At 45.3% G+C, this 23,966-nt stretch overlaps 1 protein-coding gene across 1 annotated transcript; it reads left to right on the plus strand.

Annotated features, from left to right (window-relative positions):
• Positions 1-407: 407 nt before the first annotated feature.
• Positions 408-4,679, plus strand: LOC129854828 (uncharacterized; the record flags this gene model as incomplete). Its single annotated transcript, XM_055921968.1, has 6 exons — positions 408-1,095; positions 1,141-1,574; positions 2,423-2,576; positions 2,847-2,855; positions 4,067-4,221; positions 4,488-4,679. Coding segments are annotated over 6 exons (1,632 nt in total), but the record flags the coding sequence as incomplete, so codon positions are not given.
• Positions 4,680-23,966: the final 19,287 nt, after the last annotated feature.

Here is a 23,966-nt window from a genome sequence, read left to right on the forward strand (position 1 = left end):
TAATGTAACAATGTCAAGTTTTCTTTTAACTTAAATGTGGTTGTAGACTTATAATGCTTAGCTCAGGTCTTATAATGCTTAGCTCAGGTCTTATAATGCTTAGCTCAGGTCTTATAATGCTTAGCTCAGGTCTTATAATGCTTAGCTCGGGTCTTATAATGCTTAGCTCAGGTCTTATAATGCTTAGCTCAGGTCTTATAATGCTTAGCTCAGGTCTTATAATGCTTAGCTCAGGTCTTATAATGCTTAGCTCAGGTCTTTAAGGAAAAGGTTGATTAATGCTTCCTTCTCCATTTTGGCAATGACTTAGTAGCTAGCAGGGGTGGACTGGGACTAGAAATCAGTCCTGCTATTTCACACGGCCCATTTGCATTATATATATATATATATATATTTTTTATCTTTCCTGTTCTGTAGTCCATCTGCAGGTTCTGCTGTTGGTTGGCTTGGTGACATTCTGTCTCTGTCTAATCCTGGGCTGTGTGTTGTGCTGGAAGAGGAGTAAGACCTGTCCTCTCCAAGACCAGGAGCCCAGAACACCACCACCACCTGGTGACACCATGACACCGGGAGTCCAGACACAGAGCCCCGCTTCGCCTCATCCTCCCCAGGCAAGGACCACCACAACCAGGCAGCAGTACGAGGACCTAGACGGGGAGGTGGTGGAGTACCCCTCCACCTTCAGCAGCACTACTCCCTCCGATGACGACTTCACCACCCTTCCCCTCTCCTCCCACCACTCCTCCCGTGGAGCCTCCTCCGAGCACAAGGAGCAGCATCCCAAGTCCTACTTCCCCCTGCGTCGCCTATCCACCCCCTCCATCTCCTCCCCGTATTACAAGCCCATGAACTCCCACCACGGCAGGGGACGCTCCTCTTTCCCCTCCCTCCCTCGTCTGGTTCTCATCTCCAAGACTCGCCAGACTCTGGAGCGGAGTTGCTCCATCACGGGACACAGCCTCTACAGCGAGCGCAGAAGACTCACCAGTACATCCTCATACCGTACCCCTTCCACCTGCGCTTCCGAGGATGGCCACTTCGCCCCCATCCCACTCCACACCCTCCACTATGGGTCCAGCTGCAGAGCACCAGCTCGTCCGGCCCCAACCCTCCACTACGGGTCCAGCTGCAGAGCACCAGCTCGTCCGGTCCCAACCCTCCACTTTACCATGTCCTTCTCCTCAGAGAAAGGCACCCTGAGCATCACAGTCCTCAGCCTGACCGGAACCACTCACCGCCTGGGGGAGGTGTCTGTGATGGCCAGCCTAGCCCCTCTGTGCCCCTGCCCCCTCCAGGCCTCCACCCTCTGTAGTCCCAGTCTTAGCCCCAACCCCAGCCCTAGCCCTGGGCCTAGTCCGGACCCCTACACCCTGGGCTTGACCCTGAAGGCTGGTTCCCTGGAGGATCTTCAGCGCTGTGTGCTCAGACTGGCTGTGTACACACGAAACCTACCCAGCCTGAGGGGCTCTCTGCTGGGGGAACTAGAGGTACAGCTGGGGGGAATGGACTGGAAGACAGATCATTCCATCCACTGTACTAAGGAGCTTAACCCCAAGAAGTGGAAGCTTAAAAAGGTAGTGGTCTTTGGTGGTTTGAATTGATGTGTTTAGCAATATAATTATCATGGTGGTACTGATGACGTGTTTTGAATTGACTTCTGTGATCTGTGCGAAGAGGACATGGATGAGTTTATCAATTGAATCAGTGTAAATTAGGTTAATGTACTGTATTGGAAAGAGCATTAGTATGACAGAGATGATACATCTATAGTGGTGTTTTGTATTGACGTCAGTCTGGGGATCTGTGACGACGAGATCTACGGGTAAACACGGGTTTGTTATGACAAAGACAGATGGAGTTTGTGATTTTATCATTTTAAATTAGGTTAATGGTAATGTAGACGAGCATTTTAGTATGAAAGACAGCGTGAAGAGAAAAATAGGTTACGTCGGTCAAATTAATGTATATTTTCTTCTGTTATGTCGTGTTACGTCCAGCGTCAAGGGTAAGACCTGCTTTGTGATAGCAGGGATCATGGTACAGGTTTAGCTAGTGTCCTTTAGTCATGTGACAATGATCCAAGCAGTCCAGCGCACTCTGCTGTATGAAAACAGTCCGTCTGGGTGCGTTCCATAACCACTGAATGAATGCCACGGCATCTAGATCGCAGTCAGTTGGGCATCAGATTGCGATATTATATTGATGTGATTGCTGACGTTACATGCTAAACATTTATCCAGGTGTTGTGGGATTTGGTACTCAACTGGCGGCCTGGAACATGGCCAATCACAGTCTCAGAGAAATGTGTCCCAAGGCTTGTTTTGTAAGACTACAGGATGTCTGTGACAGAATCCCATGCCTTCTAGATTGCTTACAGTCGGGCATCAGATTGTCTGCCCTTTTTACCTTTGACCCCATGCAGAGCCTGACCTCCCAGGATGCGGCGACCAGCAGAGGACTGAGCCTCAGCCCACAGGTCCAGGGTCAGCTGTTTATTCTGCTCCAGTATCAGACCCTGGCCCACCGCGTCAAGGCCATGGTCCTCCAAGCATATAACCTGGGCAACCTTACACCAGGTAACCCAACCTCACACACTAGAAGCACCAGGTAACCCAACCTCACACACTGGGAGCACCAGGTAACCCAACCTCACACACTGGGAGCACCAGGTAACCCAACCTCACACACTGGGAGCACCAGGTAACCCAACCTCACACACTAGAAGCACCAGGTAACCCAACCTCACACACTAGAAGCACCAGGTAACCCAACCTCACACACTGGGAGCACCAGGTAACCCAACCTCACACACTGGGAGCACCAGGTAACCCAACCTCACACACTAGGAGCACCAGGTAACCCAACCTCACACACTGGGAGCACCAGGTAACCCAACCTCACCCATACACTAGGAGCACCAGGTAACCCAACCTCACCCATACACTAGGAGCACCAGGTAACCCAACCTCACCCATACACTAGGATAAACAGGTGTCTCCCTCTCTCTCAATCTCTCTCTCTCTCCCTCTCTTGATCTCAGTCTCTCCCTCCCTCCCTCTCTGTCTCTTTCTCTGTCTGTCTCTAGCTCTTGGTCCCAATATCTCCCCCTCTCTGTCTTTCTCTCTCTGTCTCTCTGTCTCTGTCTCTCTCTCTCTCTCTCTCTCTCTCTCTCTCTCTCTCTCTCTCTCTCTGTCTCTACCTCTTGGTCCCAATCTCTCCCCCTCTCTTTCTTTCTCTCTCTCTCTCCCTCTCTTGATCTCAATCTCTCCCTCCCTCTCTCTTTCTTTCTTGTTCTCTCTCTCTCCGTCTTCCTCTCTCTCTCTGTCTCCTTCCCCATCTCTCTCCCTCTGCAACTACCTGGGTTCTATTCCCTCACCAAACAGCCATACTGTGTTCATCCATCCTTCCATCCAGATCCAGACATTATGTAAGGTCGTTGAGCTGCGTGGGTTGTTGCCCTGGCCTCTGAGCTTTGCTTTTTAGGGCCAGAGGTAACAGTAAAGTAAACCCTCATGTTTGCTTTTAATATTTTGGGGATTAAACGATGTCTTACAGGAGCCAAATTAATGCAGCAGGAGATCATCCCTTTTTTTTTTTAATGACATTGTGATTGTGGTTTAATCCTCTTTGTCTTTCTCTCACAATCCTCCAGACAATGTCTCAATCCCCTCTAGCCCAGTGCTGATTTAAAAGAGCTGCTTCTTGGCTGGTCAGCTTTAGACTAACAGTTTAATGCTGGGATACTGGAGTGAGAGTGTAATTTATAGCATCGATCCAGCCTTCCTGTTCACTGTTGTGGATTATAATGCCTCTCGGACTCTAGAATAAAATGTGATATGTTTATTATATTCATATTAAATCATATTTCTTTGCTGAATATATTCCATAAGTGCGTCTATGTGATTATTGTTGGTCCTCTCTTCCCACAGCTGCTCTATTTCCACGTCTGGAAGTACTGTAGTAATACTGTAGTAATACTGTAGTAATACCCCGAAGCATTTAGCATTTGTGTTGTTGAAGAGAGGTAGTAGAGTCTGATATTTGTATACGTCTCTACTCTCTACAGACTACCATGTGGTGATCAACCTGCGTCATGACGGGTTGGTGATCGGAACCAAGGAGACCAAGGGTGTGGGCGGGGCCAACACCCCCTTCCTGTTTGACCTGCCCCCTGGTGATGTCACTACGCTGCCCCTCGTGATGGAGTTCATCGTCATGCAGGTAGGAGGAGTTACTTTCCTCTGCTTTTCATACGACATATGATTACCTCACATTAGATACATATATATAAATACTGGTTTCTGTAAAAAGACCCGACAGAAATAACATAACCCCTTCTATAATTGACATTGTAGTAATTTAACAGACTCTTATCCAGAGCGACTTACAGTCAAGTGCATTCAACTAAAGTAGGAAAAACAACCACATCTATAGATCACAACTATTGCATGTAAAACCTTCTTCCCCCTCCCTCCCCATTGTGACAGGAGCACGTGTACTCCAATAACACGGTGCTGGGGAGAGTTCTGATTGGTTCAGAGGCTCCAGAGACGGGACGTTCTCATTGGAAGGACATGTGTAGCCGGGGTCAGGTGGAGAGGGCACGCTGGCACACCGTCCAACCAGAACCTTTGGAAAACAATAAAAACCAATCAGACTCCAGAACATTGGGATACTAACCCAAGAAGAGGACAGATCCAGCTAGGGACGGATTACCGAATGGGCACGCAGGTTTACCCCCCCCCCCCCCCCCCTAGATAGTTTATGATAGGATAATGTGTAGAATAGCAGAAAATTTGCTTCAAAACTGCAACATTTTCTCATAGCCTAGATCCAACCAATTACACTCCAGAATTCTGAGATACTGACCAACCTGAAGCTCTGTAGGACGTCATCAGCCAATCTCTGATGTACTCTGGACAATTTAACCAGTTCGCCTTTGGCCCTGATGGACTCAAAACAAGTTGAGACAGCCATACCATGAGAAAATCCATTGGCTAGAAAGCCATGAAGACCTGTTCCCACCAACATCTTCCTGGGATTGAGCAGATCATGGACTGCTAATACAGCTGGATGGAGGGATACTGTATTATGCAGGCATCTGTTGAGCATGACTGGACGTGAACGTGAGCATGACTTTGGAGAGACACTTGAAAAGGAAAACTTGCATGCTTTAAACTGGCATTTGAACTGGAGAATACAAGCATTGAATATGATAGAATCATACCGCTTGGTGGAGGTACTGTAGATACACTACATGACCAAAAGTATGTGGACACTGCTCGTCAAACATCTCATTCCAAGAATGGGTATTAATATGGAGTTGGTCCCCCTTTGCAGCTATAACAGCCTCCACTCTTCTGGGAAGGCGTTCCACTATATGTTGGAACATTGCTCCGGGGACTTGGCTGCGGGGGCATGGCTGCCATTCAGCCACAAGAGCATTAGTGAGGTTGGGCACCGATTTTGGACGATTAGGCTTGGCTCGCAGTCAGCGTTCCAATTCATCCCAAAGGTGTTCGATGGGGTTGAAGTCAGGGCTCTTTGCAGGCCTGTCAAGTTCTTCCACACCGATCTCGACAAACCATTTCTGTACGGACCTTGCTTTGTGCATGGGTGCATTGTCATGCTGAAACAGGAAAGGGCCTTCCCCAAACTGTTGCCACAAAGTTGGAAGCACAGAATCGTCTAGAATGTCATTGTATACTGTAGCGTTAAGATTTCCCTTCACTGGAACTAAGGGGCCTAGCCCAAAACATGAAAAACAGCCCAGACCATTATTCCTCCTCCACCAAACTTTACAGTTGGCACTATGCATCGGAGTAGGTAGCGTTCTCCTGGCATCCGCCTAGGTTCGTCCGTCGGACTGCCAGATAGTGAAGCGTGATTCATCACTCCAGAGAACACTTTTCCATTGCTCCAGAGTCCAATGGTGGCGAGCTTTACACCACTCCAGCCGACGCTTGGCATTGCACATGGTGAGCTTGAAGCTCCCAACGAACATTTATTGTGCTGGCGTTGCTTCCAGAGGCAGTTTGGAACTCGGTAGTGTGTGTTGCAACTGAGGACAGAAGATTTTTGCTTCTGCACTCGCCAGTCCCGTTCTGTGAACGTGTGTGGCCTACCACTTCAGGGCTGAGCTGTTGTTGCTCCTAGACGTTTCCACTTCACAATAACAGCACTTACAGTTGGCCGGGGCAGCTCTAGCAGGGCAGAAATTTGATGAACTGACTTGTTGGAAAGGTGGCATTTTATGACGGTACCAAGTTGAAAGTCACTGAGCTCTTCAATTGGTGGCTGACTTTTTTGCCCCACTGTATATATATATACAGTTAAAGTCGGAAGTTTACATACACTTAGGTTGATTTTCCCATGATGTCAAGCAAAGAGTCATTGAGTTTAAAGGTAAGCCTTGAAATACATCCACAGGTACACCTGCAATTGACTCAAATTATGTCAATTAGCCTATCAGAAGCTTCTAAAGCCATGACATAATTTTTTTCAAGCTGTTTAAAGGCACAGTCAACTTAGTGTATGTGAACTTCTGACCCACTGGAATTGTGATACAGTGAATTATAAATGAAATAATTGGAACCATATATGTGGAGATCATCCGTTCCCCTACTATGCGTCGCACAAAGACATGGCGGTTGGAACCAAAAATCTCAAATTTGGATTCTTCAGAGCAATTTACAGATTTCCACCGGTCTAATGTTCTTTGCTCGTGTTTCTTGGCCCAAGCAAGTCTCTTCTTCTTATTAGTGTCCTTTAGTAGTAGTTTCTTTGCAGCAATTCGACCATGAAGGCCTGATACATGCAGTATCTTCTGAACAGATGATTTTGAGATGTGTCTGTTACTTGAACTCTGTGAAGCATTTATTTAGGTTACAATCTGAGGTGCAATTAATTCTAATGAACTTATCCTCTGCAGCAGAGTTAGCTCTGGGTCTTCCTTTCCTGTGGCGTTCCTCATGAGAGACAGTTTCATCAAAGCTCTTGATTGTTTTTGCGACTGCATTTGAAGAAACTTTAAAAGTTCTTGAAATTTTCCGTATTGACTGATCTTCATGTCTTAAAGTCATGATGGACTGTCGTTTCTCTTTGCTTATTTGAGCTGTTCTTGCCATAATATGGACTTGGTATTTTACCAAATAGGGCTATCTTCTGTATAACACCCCTACCTTGTCACAACACAACTGATTGGCTCAAACGCATTAAGAAGGAAAGAAATTATACTATTTAACATTTAACAAGGCACACCTGTTAATTGAAATGCATTCCAGGTGAGTACCTCATGAAGCTGGTTGAGAGAATGCCAAATGTTTGCAAAGCTGTCATCAAGGCAAAGGGTGGCTACTTTGAAGAATCTCAAATATAAAATATATACTTTGATTTGTTTAACACTTTTTGGGTTACTACATGATTCCATATGTGTTATTTCATAGTGTTGATGTCTTCACTATTATTATACATTGTTAAAAATAAAGAAAAAACCCTTTTCAAGAGTAGGTGTGTCCAAACTTTTTACTGGTACTGTATGTTCTTGTAAAAAAAAAAAAAAACTGCTTTCACTTTGTCATTATGAGGTATTGTGATGTCATTATGAGGTATTGTGATGTCATTATGAGGTATTGTGTGTAGATTGATGAGGATTTGTTTTTATTTAATCCATTTAAGAATATGGCTGTAACAAAACAAAATGCGGAAAAAGGGGAAGGGGTCTGAATACTTTCCGAATGCACTGTAGACAGATAGATAGATAAATTGATAGATCTTTAACACCTTCTTCAGGGACACCATCTGTAGCTCTGCCCTCACCTGGCCCCAATCCCCCTCCTACAGGGACACCATCTGTAGATCTGCCCTCACCTGGCCCCAATCCCCCTCCTACAGGGACACCATCTGTAGCTCTGCCCTCACCTGGCCCCAATCCCCCTCCTACAGGGACACCATCTGTAGCTCTGCCCTCACCTGGCCCCAATCCACCTCCTACAGGGACACCATCTGTAGCTCTGCCCTCACCTGGCCCCAATCCCCCTCCTACAGGGACACCATCTGTAGCTCTGCCCTCACCTGGCCCCAATCTACCTTCTCCAGGGACACCATCTGTAGCTCTGCCCTCACCTGGCCCCAATCTACCTTCTCCAGGGACACCATCTGTAGCTCTGCCCTCACCTGGCACCGCTCACCATCCGACTCCTCCTAAGACACCTGTGCAGCCTGTGTCTGTAGTGGTATACTAGGACATAACAAATGTAAAATGTTCCTTTGTCTCTGTATAAATCAAGATGTATTGCATTTAGAGTCTAGAGACAGACAACAGAAAGACACGGTTAGGATAAATCAGAATTCATACGTTACTATGCTTATGCAAGTCGTCCTAGTTCTAAAATCTAGATCCATAGAAAATACTAAACTGTTATATATTGAATAATCGGATCATGCTCACTCTGTCTCTGTCCCTTTATCAGAAGTGTGTACTCCTTCCCCACCTGCAGAGGACAACAGTGAAAAACAGGTGTTTATCGCCCCCTTGTGCTCTGTACCATCAAGATATGAGGTTTAATATCAAAATATGAGGCTTAATCCCAATATATGAGGTTTAATCCCAAGACATGAGGGTTGCCTTTATCTTTGAGTTTGTTGTGCAGAGTCTGACTCATGCTGCTCTCCATCTCCAACTGTTGTTTACAAGCATCCAGGTCTACCTTCAACAGATAATCAGTCTATTTTCTGACTCTGCTCAGCTCTACATTCAACAGATAATCAGTCTATTTTCTGACTCTGCTCAGCTCTACCTCTGTACTGGCCCAGTGCAGAAGAAGATTCTGAATCTCTTCCCTGAGGAAGAGCAGATTTATTAGTAATGTTATGGTTATAGGCATAGACGGTCAGGGATTTATATTTGTACAAGCTCAGGGTACAATGTAGTGTACACATCATGTAAGGTCCATACTCACTTGTCTCTCTGCCCCTCTCTGTCTGAAGTGACTCAACCTTCACCATCAGTTGTCCTTTTCTTGAAGCTGGAGTCAACATATTACACATCAACCGTTTTTAATAGTACACACAGCACAATAGTGCTAATCTGAATGAGTTTAAGGTGTCTATATGGTACATAATAAATCATTGTATTGATTGATTGGTTGGTTTGGTCGAGACATCTTAATGGATGGATGGATGGATGTCTAACAGGATACATTAGACATGATATTAGTAAATCGCCAGGGTTCTTCTCTCTGAGTTCCTCTAGTTCTGCCTAGGGCGGTGTGCAGATCCATGGCCACATCCTGCCACATCTCGCTCCAGCAGTTCTGGAATCTCTGGTATTTCTGACTCAATATCATCCTTGAGATTCATTGGTGACACGATGTGAGACATGACAATCCCATTATTAATACATGTGCGCATAGCTCTTGTGCATGATTTTCTAAGTGTAAAAGTGTCAGATATTTTGTGTGTTTTTTTTTTTCAAGGAGAGGCACAGATGAGCTTTTTGTTGATCACATGAATGAGTAGTTATTTGGGATGCATGATCTAGATCAGTGACTCTACGCAGAGCCTTTCTCAGGCCAATCCTTTCAAACATTCTGTTCATTTCTGTCATAAAATGTGTGGTGATGTTTCGCCAGTGCCATATCTCCAAACGTGCATCACATCCACTCTGTAGTCTATTCCTCCCTCCTCTCACTTGAGCTGACAGCATATCTACCTCAGTTCTGTCACTTCCTGCTCCTGCCCTCCATCCCCGTCCAATAGCGCTCAGCAACATCCTCCTTCTCTCCAATCAGCTGGCTGTGCCCGGTCCCCCAGAGCTGCGATCTGATTGGTGTGGATGACTCTCTCCGCCCCTAGCTCCTGCAGCTGAGCCAATGAGAACTCCAGCTTCTGGTAGGTCATCTCCAGCTGTGATGTCACCTTTTCATTCATCTGAAGACCATGTCATAGACAAATCTATGATTATGGTCATATTTCAACAGGCATAACCATTGAAGAAGAAGAATTTGTCTATTTTCACAGTCCAGTCACATGTCACAATCCATAACCCACCAGTACCCATTCATATCTCCCACGTCTCTCACAGTCATTAGTTTCTCCTTCATCTGCAGTCTCCTGCCCCTGCCTGTTGGTGTGGGCCTTGGTCTCAGCCAGCTGGTTGCTGAACTCACACACCTGTCCCTCTGGGTCCTCTCCAACTGCAGCTTCAGACTCCGAGTGGTGTTGTCTTTAACCAAGCCTGTACAAAATAGTTTTTGTTCAATGAGGTTACTTTGAAATACAGTAGTTGTACAACGTACCTCTCTGTAAGTATTGTTGTGTAACAGGTAAGGTTTTTCTCAGTGAGTTGTGTTAGCTCTTGAGGCTGTACTTGATCTCTTCTTTAATATGTCAATTTACAGCTGAAGGACCCTTTCAATGTAAACAATCAAGTATACCCTTCAGTTGCACATGTACAGTGCCCTCGGAAAAGTATTCAGACCCTTTGACTTTTTCCGTATTTGCTTGCATTACAGCCTTATTCTAAAATGGCTAAAATATTTTTGCCCCCTCATCAATCAACACACTATAACCCATAATGACGAAGCAAAAACAGGTTTTTAGATTTTTTTTACATTTATTAAAAATGAAACAGAAATATCTTATTTACATAAGTATTCAGACTCTTTGCTATGAGACAGTATATTGAGCTCTTTTACATCCTATTTCCATTGATCATCCTTGAGATGTTTACAACTTGATTGGAGTCCACCTGTGGTAAATTAAATTGATTGGACATGATTTGGAAAGGCACACACCTGTCTATATAAAGGTCCCACATTTGACAGTGGTTGTCTGAGCAAAAACCAAGGCACGAGGTCGAAGGAATTGTCCATAGAGCTACGAGACAGGATTGTGTCGAGGCACAGATCTGGGGAAGGGTACCAAAAAAGTTTGGAACCCAATAGTCATACTTGACTAAAGGTAAAGATACCCTAATAGGACATTTTGTGAAGTAAAAGTAAATATTGTCAAAAAATACCAGGCTGTATCACATCTGGCCGTGATTGGGAGTCCCATAGTCCTAATTGGCGCCGCACAATTAGCCCAGCGTCGTCTGGGTTTGGCCGGAGTAGGCTGTCATTGTAAATGAGAATTTGTTCTTAACTGACTTGCCTAGTTAAATAAAGGTTAAATAAAATAAAATAAATAGTAAAGTACAGATACCCCCAAAACCTACTTGAGTAGTACTTTAAAGAAATTTGACTTAAGTACTTTATACCACTGGTAAAGGGTCTGAATACTTATGTAGATGTAATATTTCCAGGTTTTTATTTTTAATACATTTGGAAAACTTTCTAAACCTGTTTTTGCTTTGTCATTATGAGGTATTGTGATGTCATAATGGGGTATTGTGATGTCATTATGGGGTATTGGGTGTAGATTCATGAGGGGGAAAAAACAATTAAATACATTTTAAAATAAGGCTGTAAAGTAACAAAATGTGGAACAAAATGAAGGAATCTGAATACTTTCCCAATGCACTGATGACATAATGCTTGTTGTCATTCTATTTGTAACCTAGCAAGCAATAATTGCCCCTCATGGATTAATACAGTTTTATTAAAGCTAATTGAATTGAAGATCTCCTAGGGAACACTTTGCCATGAATTCCATTCTTAACAGCTTAGTCATCATCCTCACTTGTCTTGCAGTTCTCCTCCTCCTGCTCAACAGCAACAGCACTGCATCTGCCAGCTGCTGTGGGACACACCAGAGTGTTGGTGAGGAAAGGCCAGAAAGAAGACAAAAGAGTCACAAAAAGGGGAGCCACAAATACCCGTATCACTCTGAGAAGTAATTCAGTAATGAAGAAGAACGAACTGATCCCCCTTCCCTTGTGTTTTCATCTCCAGTATCTGTGCAGTACTACCACTGTGCTGCAGCTGTGTGTCTCTCTTCTTCAGCACGTATGTCTGGCTGTGTAGATGTCCATGGGCCTCCCGAGCCTCTGCTCTCACCTGCTGCTCATTTTGTACAGGGACTTGTATTATAGCACAGTTACTTGCTACTGTCAACAGGACAGTGAGGAAACACTGCAAGTCACTGACTGAGTCCAAAATGGAGTGGGACACTGACATCATCACTTTGAGACAATATTGATTGCTGCACATAAACCATGTGTTATGAGCGCAATAAATATCTGTATTTCGTCATATAGCCTTTCTCTCATTCACACCATGTTTGTGGCTTTATAGGTATTTTATCAACCAAACATCACATCCTATATTTACTCCATAAAAATAAATTTGATAACAAAATCATACATTTTATTGTGCTGTGTGTTTCATGTCTGGTCAAGTAGATGGCTTGATACCAGCCCCCCCCGTCCCCCCTTCCCCCCGTCCCCCCTGCAATTGTGATGACTTTTATTTAGAAGTGTGTATGGAAGTTGTGCGTCCCTTGTTCATGCTTCTAAAACGAAGCTAACCATTCAATCAAGGACGCTTTATTTAATACATTTTCTGGACAACAGTTCAAAGTCTAAATTAAAGGTACACAAAAGGTATGCTAATTTCTCCATGAAACAATAAGGCATGTATTGCCATTCTGAATGAGAAAATGAGACGTCAGAGGCCATGTTTAGCTAACGTTAGCCAGAGTTCGCTAGCTGAGACTGATGTTGCAAACCTGACTCTTTTCATTAATGTTACACAAAATCATTAGCTAATTCACACTCGGTTGCAACTGACATTCTATAGTCTGTTATTGAACTAACTAGCTAAGATGCTATCTAAGTTAACTAGTAGAAAAACAATTGGCTAGCTAGCTACATCCTCAGTAACCACTAGCTAGCTGGGTAATATAGCAAAAACTCTTTAGTGGTGAACTCATTTTATATTTAATCTAGCATTGGCCTAATACCCTCAAACTCAATTCTGGACCTCAACGCCAGTTCCACTGTGTTTTTCATTGTTCCCCTCTAATCAAGGGACCGATTTAGACCTGAGACAGCAGGTGGTACAAGAAATGATCAGGTAAAACACAAAACCAGCAGGCTTCAGACCTCGTAGGGTAACAGTTGAATACCCCTCCTAGTAGACCGCAACACTTATGATATGTGTTCATGAGATTCACTAATAACACACCACTTCAAAACAGCTATCATCTGAAGCGACTGTTTTGTTGCAGGTTAGAAGAATTAGGTTGCGGTTAGGAAAAAGATTAACAAAAAGATTCTCTTAACCTGCTACGAAAAGTCACTTCTGGGCGTAGCTATATCAAAGTGGCGTGTGTTCATGCTCTTCTCGTTTTGACTAGACATGATGGCTACAGACCGGTTGGGTGGTCTGGTGTCGATAAACTGCGGAGCAATCCTAGTGGTGTACCAAGGCGAGGTGTCGCCTGTGGACCAGTCCAGTCAGACCATCTCCCTCAGTCAACCCTAGGGGTGTACCAAGGCGAGGTGTCGCCTGTGGACCAGTCCAGTCAGACCATCTCTCTCAGTCAACCCTAGGGGTGTACCAAGGTGAGGTGTCGCCTGTGGACCAGTCCAGTCAGACCATCTCTCTCAGTCAACCCTAGGGGTGTACCAAGGTGAGGTGTCGCCTGTGGACCAGTCCAGTCAGACCATCTCCCTCAGTCAACCCTAGTGGTGTACCAAGGCGAGGTGTCGCCTGTGGACCAGTCCAGTCAGACCATCTCTCTCAGTCAACCCTCGGGGTGTACCAAGGCGAGGTGTCGCCTGTGGACCAGTCCAGTCAGACCATCTCTCTCAGTCAACCCTAGGGGTGTACCAAGGTGAGGTGTCGCCTGTGGACCAGTCCAGTCAGACCATCTCTCTCAGTCAACCCTAGTGGTGTACCAAGGTGAGGTGTCGCCTGTGGACCAGTCCAGTCAGACCATCTCTCTCAGTCAACCCTAGTGGTGTACCAAGGTGAGGTGTCGCCTGTGGACCAGTCCAGTCAGACCATCAACCTCAGTCAACCCTCGGGGTGTACCAAGGCGAGGTGTCGCCTGTGGACCAGTCCAGTCAGACCATCTCCCTCAGTCAACCCTAGGGGTGTACCAAGGTGAGGTGTCGCCTGTGGACCAGTCCAGTCAGACCATCTCCCTCAGTCAACCCTAGGGGTGTACCAAGGCGAGGTGTCCCCTGTGGACCAGTCCAGTCAGACCATCTCCCTCAGTCAACCCTAGGGGTGTACCAAGGCGAGGTGTCCCCTGTGGACCAGTCCAGTCAGACCATCTCCCTCAGTCAACCCTAGGGGTGTACCAAGGCGAGGTGTCCCCTGTGGACCAGTCCAGTCAGACCATCTCCCTCAGTCAACCCTAGGGGTGTACCAAGGTGAGGTGTCCCCTGTGGACCAGTCCAGTCAGACCATCTCCCTCAGTCAACCCTCGGGGTGTACCAAGGCGAGGTGTCGCCTGTGGACCAGTCCAGTCAGACCATCTCCCTCAGTCAACCCTAGGGGTGTACCAAGGTGAGGTGTCGCCTGTGGACCAGTCCAGTCAGACCATCTCCCTCAGTCAACCCTAGGGGTGTACCAAGGCGAGGTGTCCCCTGTGGACCAGTCCAGTCAGACCATCTCCCTCAGTCAACCCTAGGGGTGTACCAAGGTGAGGTGTCGCCTGTGGACCAGTCCAGTCAGACCATCTCCCTCAGTCAACCCTAGGGGTGTACCAAGGCGAGGTGTCCCCTGTGGACCAGTCCAGTCAGACCATCTCCCTCAGTCAACCCTAGGGGTGTACCAAGGCGAGGTGTCCCCTGTGGACCAGTCCAGTCAGACCATCTCCCTCAGTCAACCCTAGGGGTGTACCAAGGCGAGGTGTCCCCTGTGGACCAGTCCAGTCAGACCATCTCTCTCAGTCAACCACAATGGAGTCAAGTGCCCTGTGTCTGAGGTCACTTTTAGGTACTACTGTTTATAGTTTCCTGAAATCTTTGTAACACTAAGTTACTCAATAACTCCATTGTAGGCAATGATTGACTTGGGCAAGAGCTCACTGGAACTGTGTACCCACACCTAACGATTTTCTACTGCCCGAGTTTCTGCACCTTTTATAGAAAAATTAACGCAAAAGTATTGTAGAATTCCTGAATGTAAACATAAACGGTACTGGCACCCTAAATGAATTCAGGCACCTATTTCAGTCCAAGGTAAACACTGGTTGTAGGCAATGGACCAAAACAATGATCTTAGTACTACAAAGCTTTCAGGAAACTCACTGAAACTCATTGTCCTATATGTGCAAACCAGAAAATATCCCTTAAAGTTTTCAAAACAATTACCTTTAACTGATTGTTGTACCAGGGTTGAGATCAATTCTCTTGTCACTTTTCTAGAATTCCCTGTTGTCTACCACAGTGCCATGCCAACTAAATCAAAGCCTCTATATGACTGTCTATTCTCCCACAATGCAATGGATATCAGCCTTTATGTGACTCTATTCTCCCACAATGCAATGGATATCAGCCTTTATGTGACTCTATTCTCCCATGGTGCCGTGGACATCAAGGAGCTGAAGGTCCTGGACATTGGTAGTAGTAGAGATAGTGTGGTTCAGATGCGCAGCGCTCCAGTCAGTCTCACACAGAGGAGACCACAGGAACCAGGAGAGGCTGGGTTCCCCACAGCAGTGCTCTAAAAGCTCCCGAGTGGCACAGCGGTCTAAGGCACTGCATCTCAGTGCTAGAGGCGTCACTACAGACCCTGGTTCGATTCCAGGCTGTATCACAGCGGTCTAAGGCACTGCATCTCAGTGCTAGAGGCGTCACTACAGACCCTGGTTCCATTCCAGGCTGTATCACAGCGGTCTAAGGCACTGCATCTCAGTGCTAGAGGCGTCACTACAGACCCTGGTTCCATTCCAGGCTGTATCACAGCGGTCTAAGGCACTGCATCTCAGTGCTAGAGGTGTCACTACAGACCCTGGTTCCATTCCAGGCTGTATCACAGCGGTCTAAGGCACTGCATCTCAGTGCTAGAGGTGTCACTACAGACCCTGGTTCCATTCCAGGCTGTATCACAGCGGTCTAAGGCACTGCATCTCAGTGCTAGAGGTGTCACTACAGACCCTGATTCGATTCCAGGCTGTATCACAACCGGCCGTGATTGGGAGTCCCATAGGGTGGCGCACCATTAGCCCAGTGTCATCCGGGTTAGGGTTTGGCCGGGGTAGGCTGTCATTGTAAATAAAAATTTGTTCTTAACTGACTTGCCTAGTTAAATAAAACAATTAAAAGCTCTGGAGATAAACACCTGGAGGTGCCAGGCCTTTGAGTGCACTATTCCCTTTGTAGACCACTATTCCCTTTGTTGACCACTATTCCCTTTGTTGACCACTATTCCCTTTGTAGACCACTATTCCCTTTGTAGACCACTATTCCCTTTGTAGACCACTATTCCCTTTGTTGACCACTATTCCCTTTGTAGTGTACTATTCCCTTTGTAGCGCACTATTCCCTTTGTAGACCACTATTCCCTTTGTAGTGCACTATTCCATTTGTAGATCACTATTCCCTTTGTAGACCACTATTCCCTTTGTAGACCACTATTCCCTTTGTAGTGCACTATTCCCTTTGTAGACTACTATTCCCTTTGTTGTGCACAATTCCCTTTGAGTACACTATTCCCTTTGTAGTGCACTATTCCCTTTGAGTACACTATTCCCTTTGTGGTGCACTATCCCCTTTGTGGTGCACTATTCCCTTTGTGGTGCACTATTCCCTTTGTTGTGCACTTTTCCCTTTGTAGACCACTATTCCCTTTGTAGACCACTATTCCCTTTGTAGTGCACTATTCTCTTTGTGGTGCACTATTCCCTTTGAGTGCACTATTCCCTTTGTAGACCACTATTCCCTTTGTAGACCACTATTCCCTTTGTAGTGCACTATTCCCTTTGTAGACCACTATTCCCTTTGTAGTGCACTATTCCCTTTGAGTACACTATTCCCTTTGTAGACCACTATTCCCTTTGAGTACACTATTCCCTTTGTAGTGCACTATTCCCTTTGAGTACACTATTCCCTTTGTAGTGCACTATTCCCTTTGTAGACCACTATTCCCTTTGTAGTGCACTATTCCCTTTGAGTACACTATTCCCTTTGTAGACCACTATTCCCTTTGAGTACACTATTCCCTTTGTAGTGCACTATTCCCTTTGAGTACACTATTCCCTTTGTAGTGCACTATTCCCTTTGTAGACCACTATTCCCTTTGTAGTGCACTATTCCCTTTGAGTACACTATTCCCTTTGTAGACCACTATTCCCTTTGAGTACACTATTCCCTTTGTAGTGCACTATTCCCTTTGAGTACACTATTCCCTTTGTAGTGCACTATTCCCTTTGTAGACCACTATTCCCTTTGAGTACACTATTCCCTTTGTAGACCACTATTCCCTTTGAGTACACTATTCCCTTTGTAGTGCACTATTCCCTTTGTAGACCACTATTCCCTTTGAGTACACTATTCCCTTTGTAGTGCACTATTCCCTTTGTAGACCACTATTCCCTTTGAGTACACTATTCCCTTTGTAGTGCACTATTCCCTTTGAGTACACTATTCCCTTTGTAGTGCACTATTCCCTTTGTAGACCACTATTCCCTTTGTAGTGCACTATTCCCTTTGAGTACACTATTCCCTTTGTAGACCACTATTCCCTTTGAGTACACTATTCCCTTTGTAGACCACTATTCCTTTTGAGTGTACTATTCCCTTTGTCACGTTCCTGACCTGTTTTCCTTTTTTCTTGTATTTATTTAGTTGGTCAGGGCGTGAGTTGGGTGGGTTGGTCTATGTGTGTTTTTCTATGTTGGGGTTTTTGTGTTCGGCCTGGTATGATTCTCAGTCAGAGGCAGCTGTAGATCTGTAGTCTGCTACATAGGGAATAGGCACCATTTGGGACGCATGCCTACATAGTGTTGTATAGGGTAGACACTAAACTCATCTGATTGCTTTGGAATGATTGATTATTCACATCTTGGCCACCAGGGGGCCACATACTCATACTTAACAACTCATGTTGTTATTAAGTTACCCAAGACAGTATTTGTAAAAACATATTTTTTATAATATATATATATATATAAAGCCCTTGTGATATAATTTGGAAGACTTTGGACTTTCATATTTTATTATTTTGTAAAAATAAAAATAAAAATGCACCAAAGTAAACAATTCATAGACAACAATACAGATTAAAAACAAATTAACTCATTAAAACAAAACAAACGGTGTGCAGGTGTGGTTGGAAGCCCAAGGGCTTATATGAAAACCACACCACACAAAAATATACATATGATACATAAGTACAAAAATAAAAATGGTTTGTTAAAAACAGACCAAAACTACTCATTATAAATGTATAAACGAACTGATCAGTAATCACGAAAAAAAAGAAATAAAAATGTGTTTTGTATAAAAGGAACGTGTACATTAATAAAAGGGAATTATTCAATGCGAAAGTCATGATAATTTGTTTGCACACGAACAGAGTGACAATCGAATGAGCCACAATGGAAACACACCAGGTTCCGGAGTACCACCACAATGCAGTAAATAAGCTAGTCCCCAAAGGTGAAAGGTCTCGGCTGGTGACGCCATATAAATCTATGGGTAATGGACTTAAAATCCTCATTGTGAATTGCTATTCTGTGCTCAGTGTCAACATAAGGCATTTATTTGTATCTGTATCATTATCAGCATTGATTCAGTCCCCTTGTACTTTAGCTTATTAAAACATATTTATTTTCATTACGCACAATACATTTAAAGAGGATGTTGAGTTTTGTAAAAAATGATGAAATATTAACCGTGAGAAGCAGAGCAATGTGTTATACAACTTTTAATTTGTCTTTATTCTCCAGCAATTTGGATTTCAGTTCAAATGTTTTATTTGAGGCGACGGTACAGAATGTCACTTTTATATGAGGGTATTATATGAGGGTATATTTTCAAACATATCTATTTTGCCGTTTAGAAATGAATGCACTTTATGTATCTAGGCCATCCATTTTAAAGTGTCATAAGTATTTGGACAAATTCACTTATAGTCAAACGTTTACTATTCGGTCCCACATTCCTAGCACACAATGATTACATCAAGTGAGTGATCTTTTTTTTTCTGTAACTTTCTCACTCGTCATTATTCATGATTTATTAATGATTATCCGTAACCATGGCAGCATCCACATTGGGGGAACACAAACACACAAACACGGAAAATAACGATAGTAAGGTTGGAGGTGTGCACACACACCAGCCCACCCTCCCCCACACACATACACGAGCCCAATCCACCCCCCTCCCCCAACACACACACACTAAGGTTTGAATGGTTAAGTTAAGGGTTAAAGTCTGAATGGTTAAGTTAAGGGTTAAAGTCTGAATGGTTAAGTTAAGGGTTAAAGTCTGAATGGTTAAGTTTAAGGGTTAAAGTCTGAATAGTTAAGTTAAGGGTTAAAGTCTGAATGGTTAAGTTTAAGGGTTAAAGTCTGAATGGTTAAGTTTAAGGGTTAAAGTCTGAATAGTTAAGTTAAGGGTTAAAGTCTGAATGGTTAAGTTAAGGGTTAAAGTCTGAATGGTTAAGTTTAAGGGTTAAAGTCTGAATAGTTAAGTTAAGGGTTAAAGTCTGAATAGTTAAGTTTAGGTTTAAGGTCTGGGATAGGGTTAAAACAAAACAACTTAAGAGTGCCTAGCATTGGGATGGAACATGCAACCCTCTTTATTGGAGCTCACAGCTTACGCCCATCCACCTTCCCCGTCCACAACATCCTAGTAAAACCCAAGCCTTCCCTGTCCACAACACCCTAGTAAACCCAATCCTTTCCCGTCCACAACGTCCTAGTAAACCCAAGCCTTCCCTGTCCACAATGCCCTAGTAAAACCCAATCCTTTCCCGTCCACAACGCCCTAGTAAAACCCAATCCTTCCCCGTCCACAACGCCCTAGTAAAACCCAATCCTTCCCCGTCCACAACGCCCTAGTAAAACCCAATCCTTCCCTGTCCACAACGCCCTGGTAAAACCCAATCCTTCCCCGTCCACAACACCCTAGTAAAACCCAATCCTTCCCCGTCCACAACGCCCTAGTAAAACCCAATCCTTCCCCGTCCACAACGCCCTAGTAAAACCCGATCCTTCCCCGTCCACAACATCCTAGTAAAACCCAATCCTTCCCTGTCCACAATGCCCTAGTAAAACCAAATCCTTCCCCGTCCACAACGCCCTAGTAAAACCAAATCCTTCCCCGTCCACAACACCCTAGTAAAACCCAAGCCTTCCCCGTCCACAACGTCCTAGTAAAACCCAATCCTTCCCCGTCCACAACATCCTAGTAAAACCCAATCCTTCCCCGTCCACAACGCCCTAGTAAAACCCAATCCTTCCCCGTCCACAACGCCATAGTAAAACCCAATCCTTCCCCGTCCACAACACCCTAGTAAAACCCAAGCCTTCCCCGTCCACAACGTCCTAGTAAAACCCAATCCTTCCCCGTCCACAACGCCCTAGTAAAACCCAATCCTTCCCCGTCCACAACGCCCTAGTAAAACCCAATCCTTCCCCGTCCACAACACCCTAGTAAAACCCAAGCCTTCCCCGTCCACAACGCCCTGGTAAAACCCAAGCCTTCCCTGTCCACAACACCCTAGTAAAACCCAATCCTTCCCCGTCCACAACGTCCTAGTAAAACCCGATCCTTCCACGTCCACAACATCCTAGTAAAACCCAATCCTTCCCTGTCCACAATGCCCTAGTAAAACCAAATCCTTCCCCGTCCACAACGCCCTAGTAAAACCAAATCCTTCCCCGTCCACAACATCCTAGTAAAACCCAATCCTTCCCCGTCCACAACGCCCTAGTAAAACCCAATCCTTCCCCGTCCACAACACCCTAGTAAAACCCAAGCCTTCCCCGTCCACAACGTCCTAGTAAAACCCAATCCTTCCCCGTCCACAACATCCTAGTAAAACCCAATCCTTCCCCGTCCACAACGCCCTAGTAAAACCCAATCCTTCCCCGTCCACAACGCCATAGTAAAACCCAATCCTTCCCCGTCCACAACACCCTAGTAAAACCCAAGCCTTCCCCGTCCACAACGCCCTAGTAAAACCCAATCCTTCCCCGTCCACAACGCCCTAGTAAAACCCAAGCCTTCCCCGTCCACAACGCCCTGGTAAAACCCAAGCCTTCCCTGTCCACAACACCCTAGTAAAACCCAATCCTTCCCCCGTCCACAACGCCCTGGTAAAACCCAAGCCTTCCCTGTCCACAACACCCTAGTAAAACCCAATCCTTCCCCGTCCACAACGCCCTGGTAAAACACAATCCTTCCCTGTCCACAACACCCTAGTAAAACCCAATCCTTCCCCGTCCACAACGCCCTGGTAAAACCCAAGCCTTCCCCGTCCACAACGCCATAGTAAAACCCATGCCTTCCCCGTCCACAACGCCCTAGTAAAACCCATGCCTTCCCCGTCCACAACGCCCTAGTGAAACCCAAGCCTTCCCTGTCCACAACGCCCTAGTAAAACCCAATCCTTCCCTGTCCACAACGCCCTGGTAAAACCCAAGCCTTCCCCGTCCACAACGCCATAGTAAAACCCATGCCTTCCCTGTCCACAACACCCTAGTAAAACCCAATCCTTCCCCGTCCACAACGTCCTAGTAAAACCCAATCCTTCCCGGTCCACAACGCCCTAGTAAAACCCAATCCTTCCCCGTCCACAACACCCTAGTAAAACCCATCATGTTTCATGTGTAGGTGTTACAGGCCTCCTTTATGACTCCATCATGTTTCATCTGTAGGTGTTACAGGCCTCCTTTATGACTCCGTCATGTTTCATCTGTAGGTGTTACAGGCCTCCTTTACGACTCCATCATGTTTCATCTGTAGGTGTTACAGGCCTCCTTTATGACTCCATCATGTTTCATCTATAGGTGTTACAGGCCTCCTTTACGACTCCATCATGTTTCATCTGTAGGTGTTACAGGCCTCCTTTATGACTCCGTCACGTTTCATCTGTAGGTGTTACAGGCCTCCTTTACGACTCCATCATGTTTCATCTGTAGGTGTTACAGGCCTCCTTAATGACTCCATCACGTTTCATCTGTAGGTGTTACAGGCCTCCTTTATGACTCCGTCATGTTTCATGTGTAGGTGTTACAGGCCTCCTTTATGACTCCGTCATGTTTCATGTGTAGGTGTTACAGGCCTCCTTTATGACTCCGTCATGTTTCATGTGTTGGTGTTACAGGCCTCCTTTATGACTCCGTCATGTTTCATCTGTAGGTGTTACAGGCCTCCTTTACGACTCCATCATGTTTCATCTGTAGGTGTTACAGGCCTCCTTTATGACTCCGTCATGTTTCATCTGTAGGTGTTACAGGCCTCCTTTATGACTCCGTCATGTTTCATGTGTTGGTGTTACAGGCCTCCTTAATGACTCCATCACGTTTCATCTGTAGGTGTTACAGGCCTCCTTTATGACTCCGTCATGTTTCATCTGTAGGTGTTACAGGCCTCCTTTATGACTCCGTCATGTTTCATCTGTAGGTGTTACAGGCCTCCTTTATGACTCCGTCATGTTTCATGTGTTGGTGTTACAGGCCTCCTTAATGACTCCATCATGTTTCATCTGTTGGTGTTACAGGCCTCCTTTATGACTCCATCATGTTTCATCTGTAGGTGTTACAGGCCTCCTTTATGACTCCATCATGTTTCATCTGTAGGTGTTACAGTCCTCCTTTATGACTCCGTCATGTTTCATCTGTAGGTGTTACAGGCCTCCTTTATGCCTCCATCATGTTTCATCTGTTGGTGTTACAGGCCTCCTTTATGACTCCATCATGTTTCATCTGTAGGTGTTACAGGCCTCCTTTATGCCTCCATCATGTTTCATCTGTTGGTGTTACAGGCCTCCTTTATGACTCCATCACGTTTCATCTGTTGGTGTTACAGGCCTCCTTTATGACTCCATCATGTTTCATCTGTTGGTGTTACAGGCCTCCTTTATGACTCCATCATGTTTCATCTGTAGGTGTTACAGGCCTCCTTTATGCCTCCATCATGTTTCATCTGTAGGTGTTACAGGCCTCCTTTATGACTCCGTCATGTTTCATCTGTAGGTGTTACAGGCCTCCTTTACGACTCCATCATGTTTCATCTGTAGGTGTTACAGGCCTCCTTTATTGACTCCATCATGTTTCATCTGTAGGTGTTACAGGCCTCCGTTATGACTCCGTCATGTTTCATGTGTTGGTGTTACAGGCCTCCTTAATGACTCCATCACGTTTCATCTGTAGGTGTTACAGGCCTCCTTTACGACTCCGTCATGTTTCATCTGTAGGTGTTACAGGCCTCCTTTATTGACTCCATCATGTTTCATCTGTAGGTGTTACAGGCCTCCTTTACGACTCCATCATGTTTCATCTGTAGGTGTTACAGGCCTCCTTTACGACTCCATCATGTTTCATCTGTAGGTGTTACAGGCCTCCATTATGACTCCGTCATGTTTCATCTGTAGGTGTTACAGGCCTCCTTTATGACTCCGTCATGTTTCATCTGTAGGTGTTACAGGCCTCCATTATGACTCCGTCATGTTTCATCTGTAGGTGTTACAGGCCTCCTTTATGACTCCGTCATTTTTCATCTGTTGGTGTTACAGGCCTCCTTTATGACTCCATCACGTTTCATCTGTAGGTGTTACAGGCCTCCTTTATGACTCCATCATGTTTCATCTGTAGGTGTTACAGGCCTCCTTTATGCCTCCATCACGTTTCATCTGTTGGTGTTACAGGCCTCCTTTATGACTCCGTCATGTTTCATCTGTAGGTGTTACAGGCCTCCTTTATGACTCCGTCATGTTTCATCTGTAGGTGTTACAGGCCTCCTTTATGACTCCGTCATGTTTCATCTGTAGGTGTTACAGGCCTCCTTTATGACTCCGTCATGTTTCATGTGTAAGTGTTACAGGCCTCCTTTACGA

Source organism: Salvelinus fontinalis, chromosome 5 (assembly GCF_029448725.1).
Source record: "Salvelinus fontinalis isolate EN_2023a chromosome 5, ASM2944872v1, whole genome shotgun sequence".
Taxonomy (NCBI): Eukaryota; Metazoa; Chordata; class Actinopteri; order Salmoniformes; family Salmonidae; genus Salvelinus; species Salvelinus fontinalis.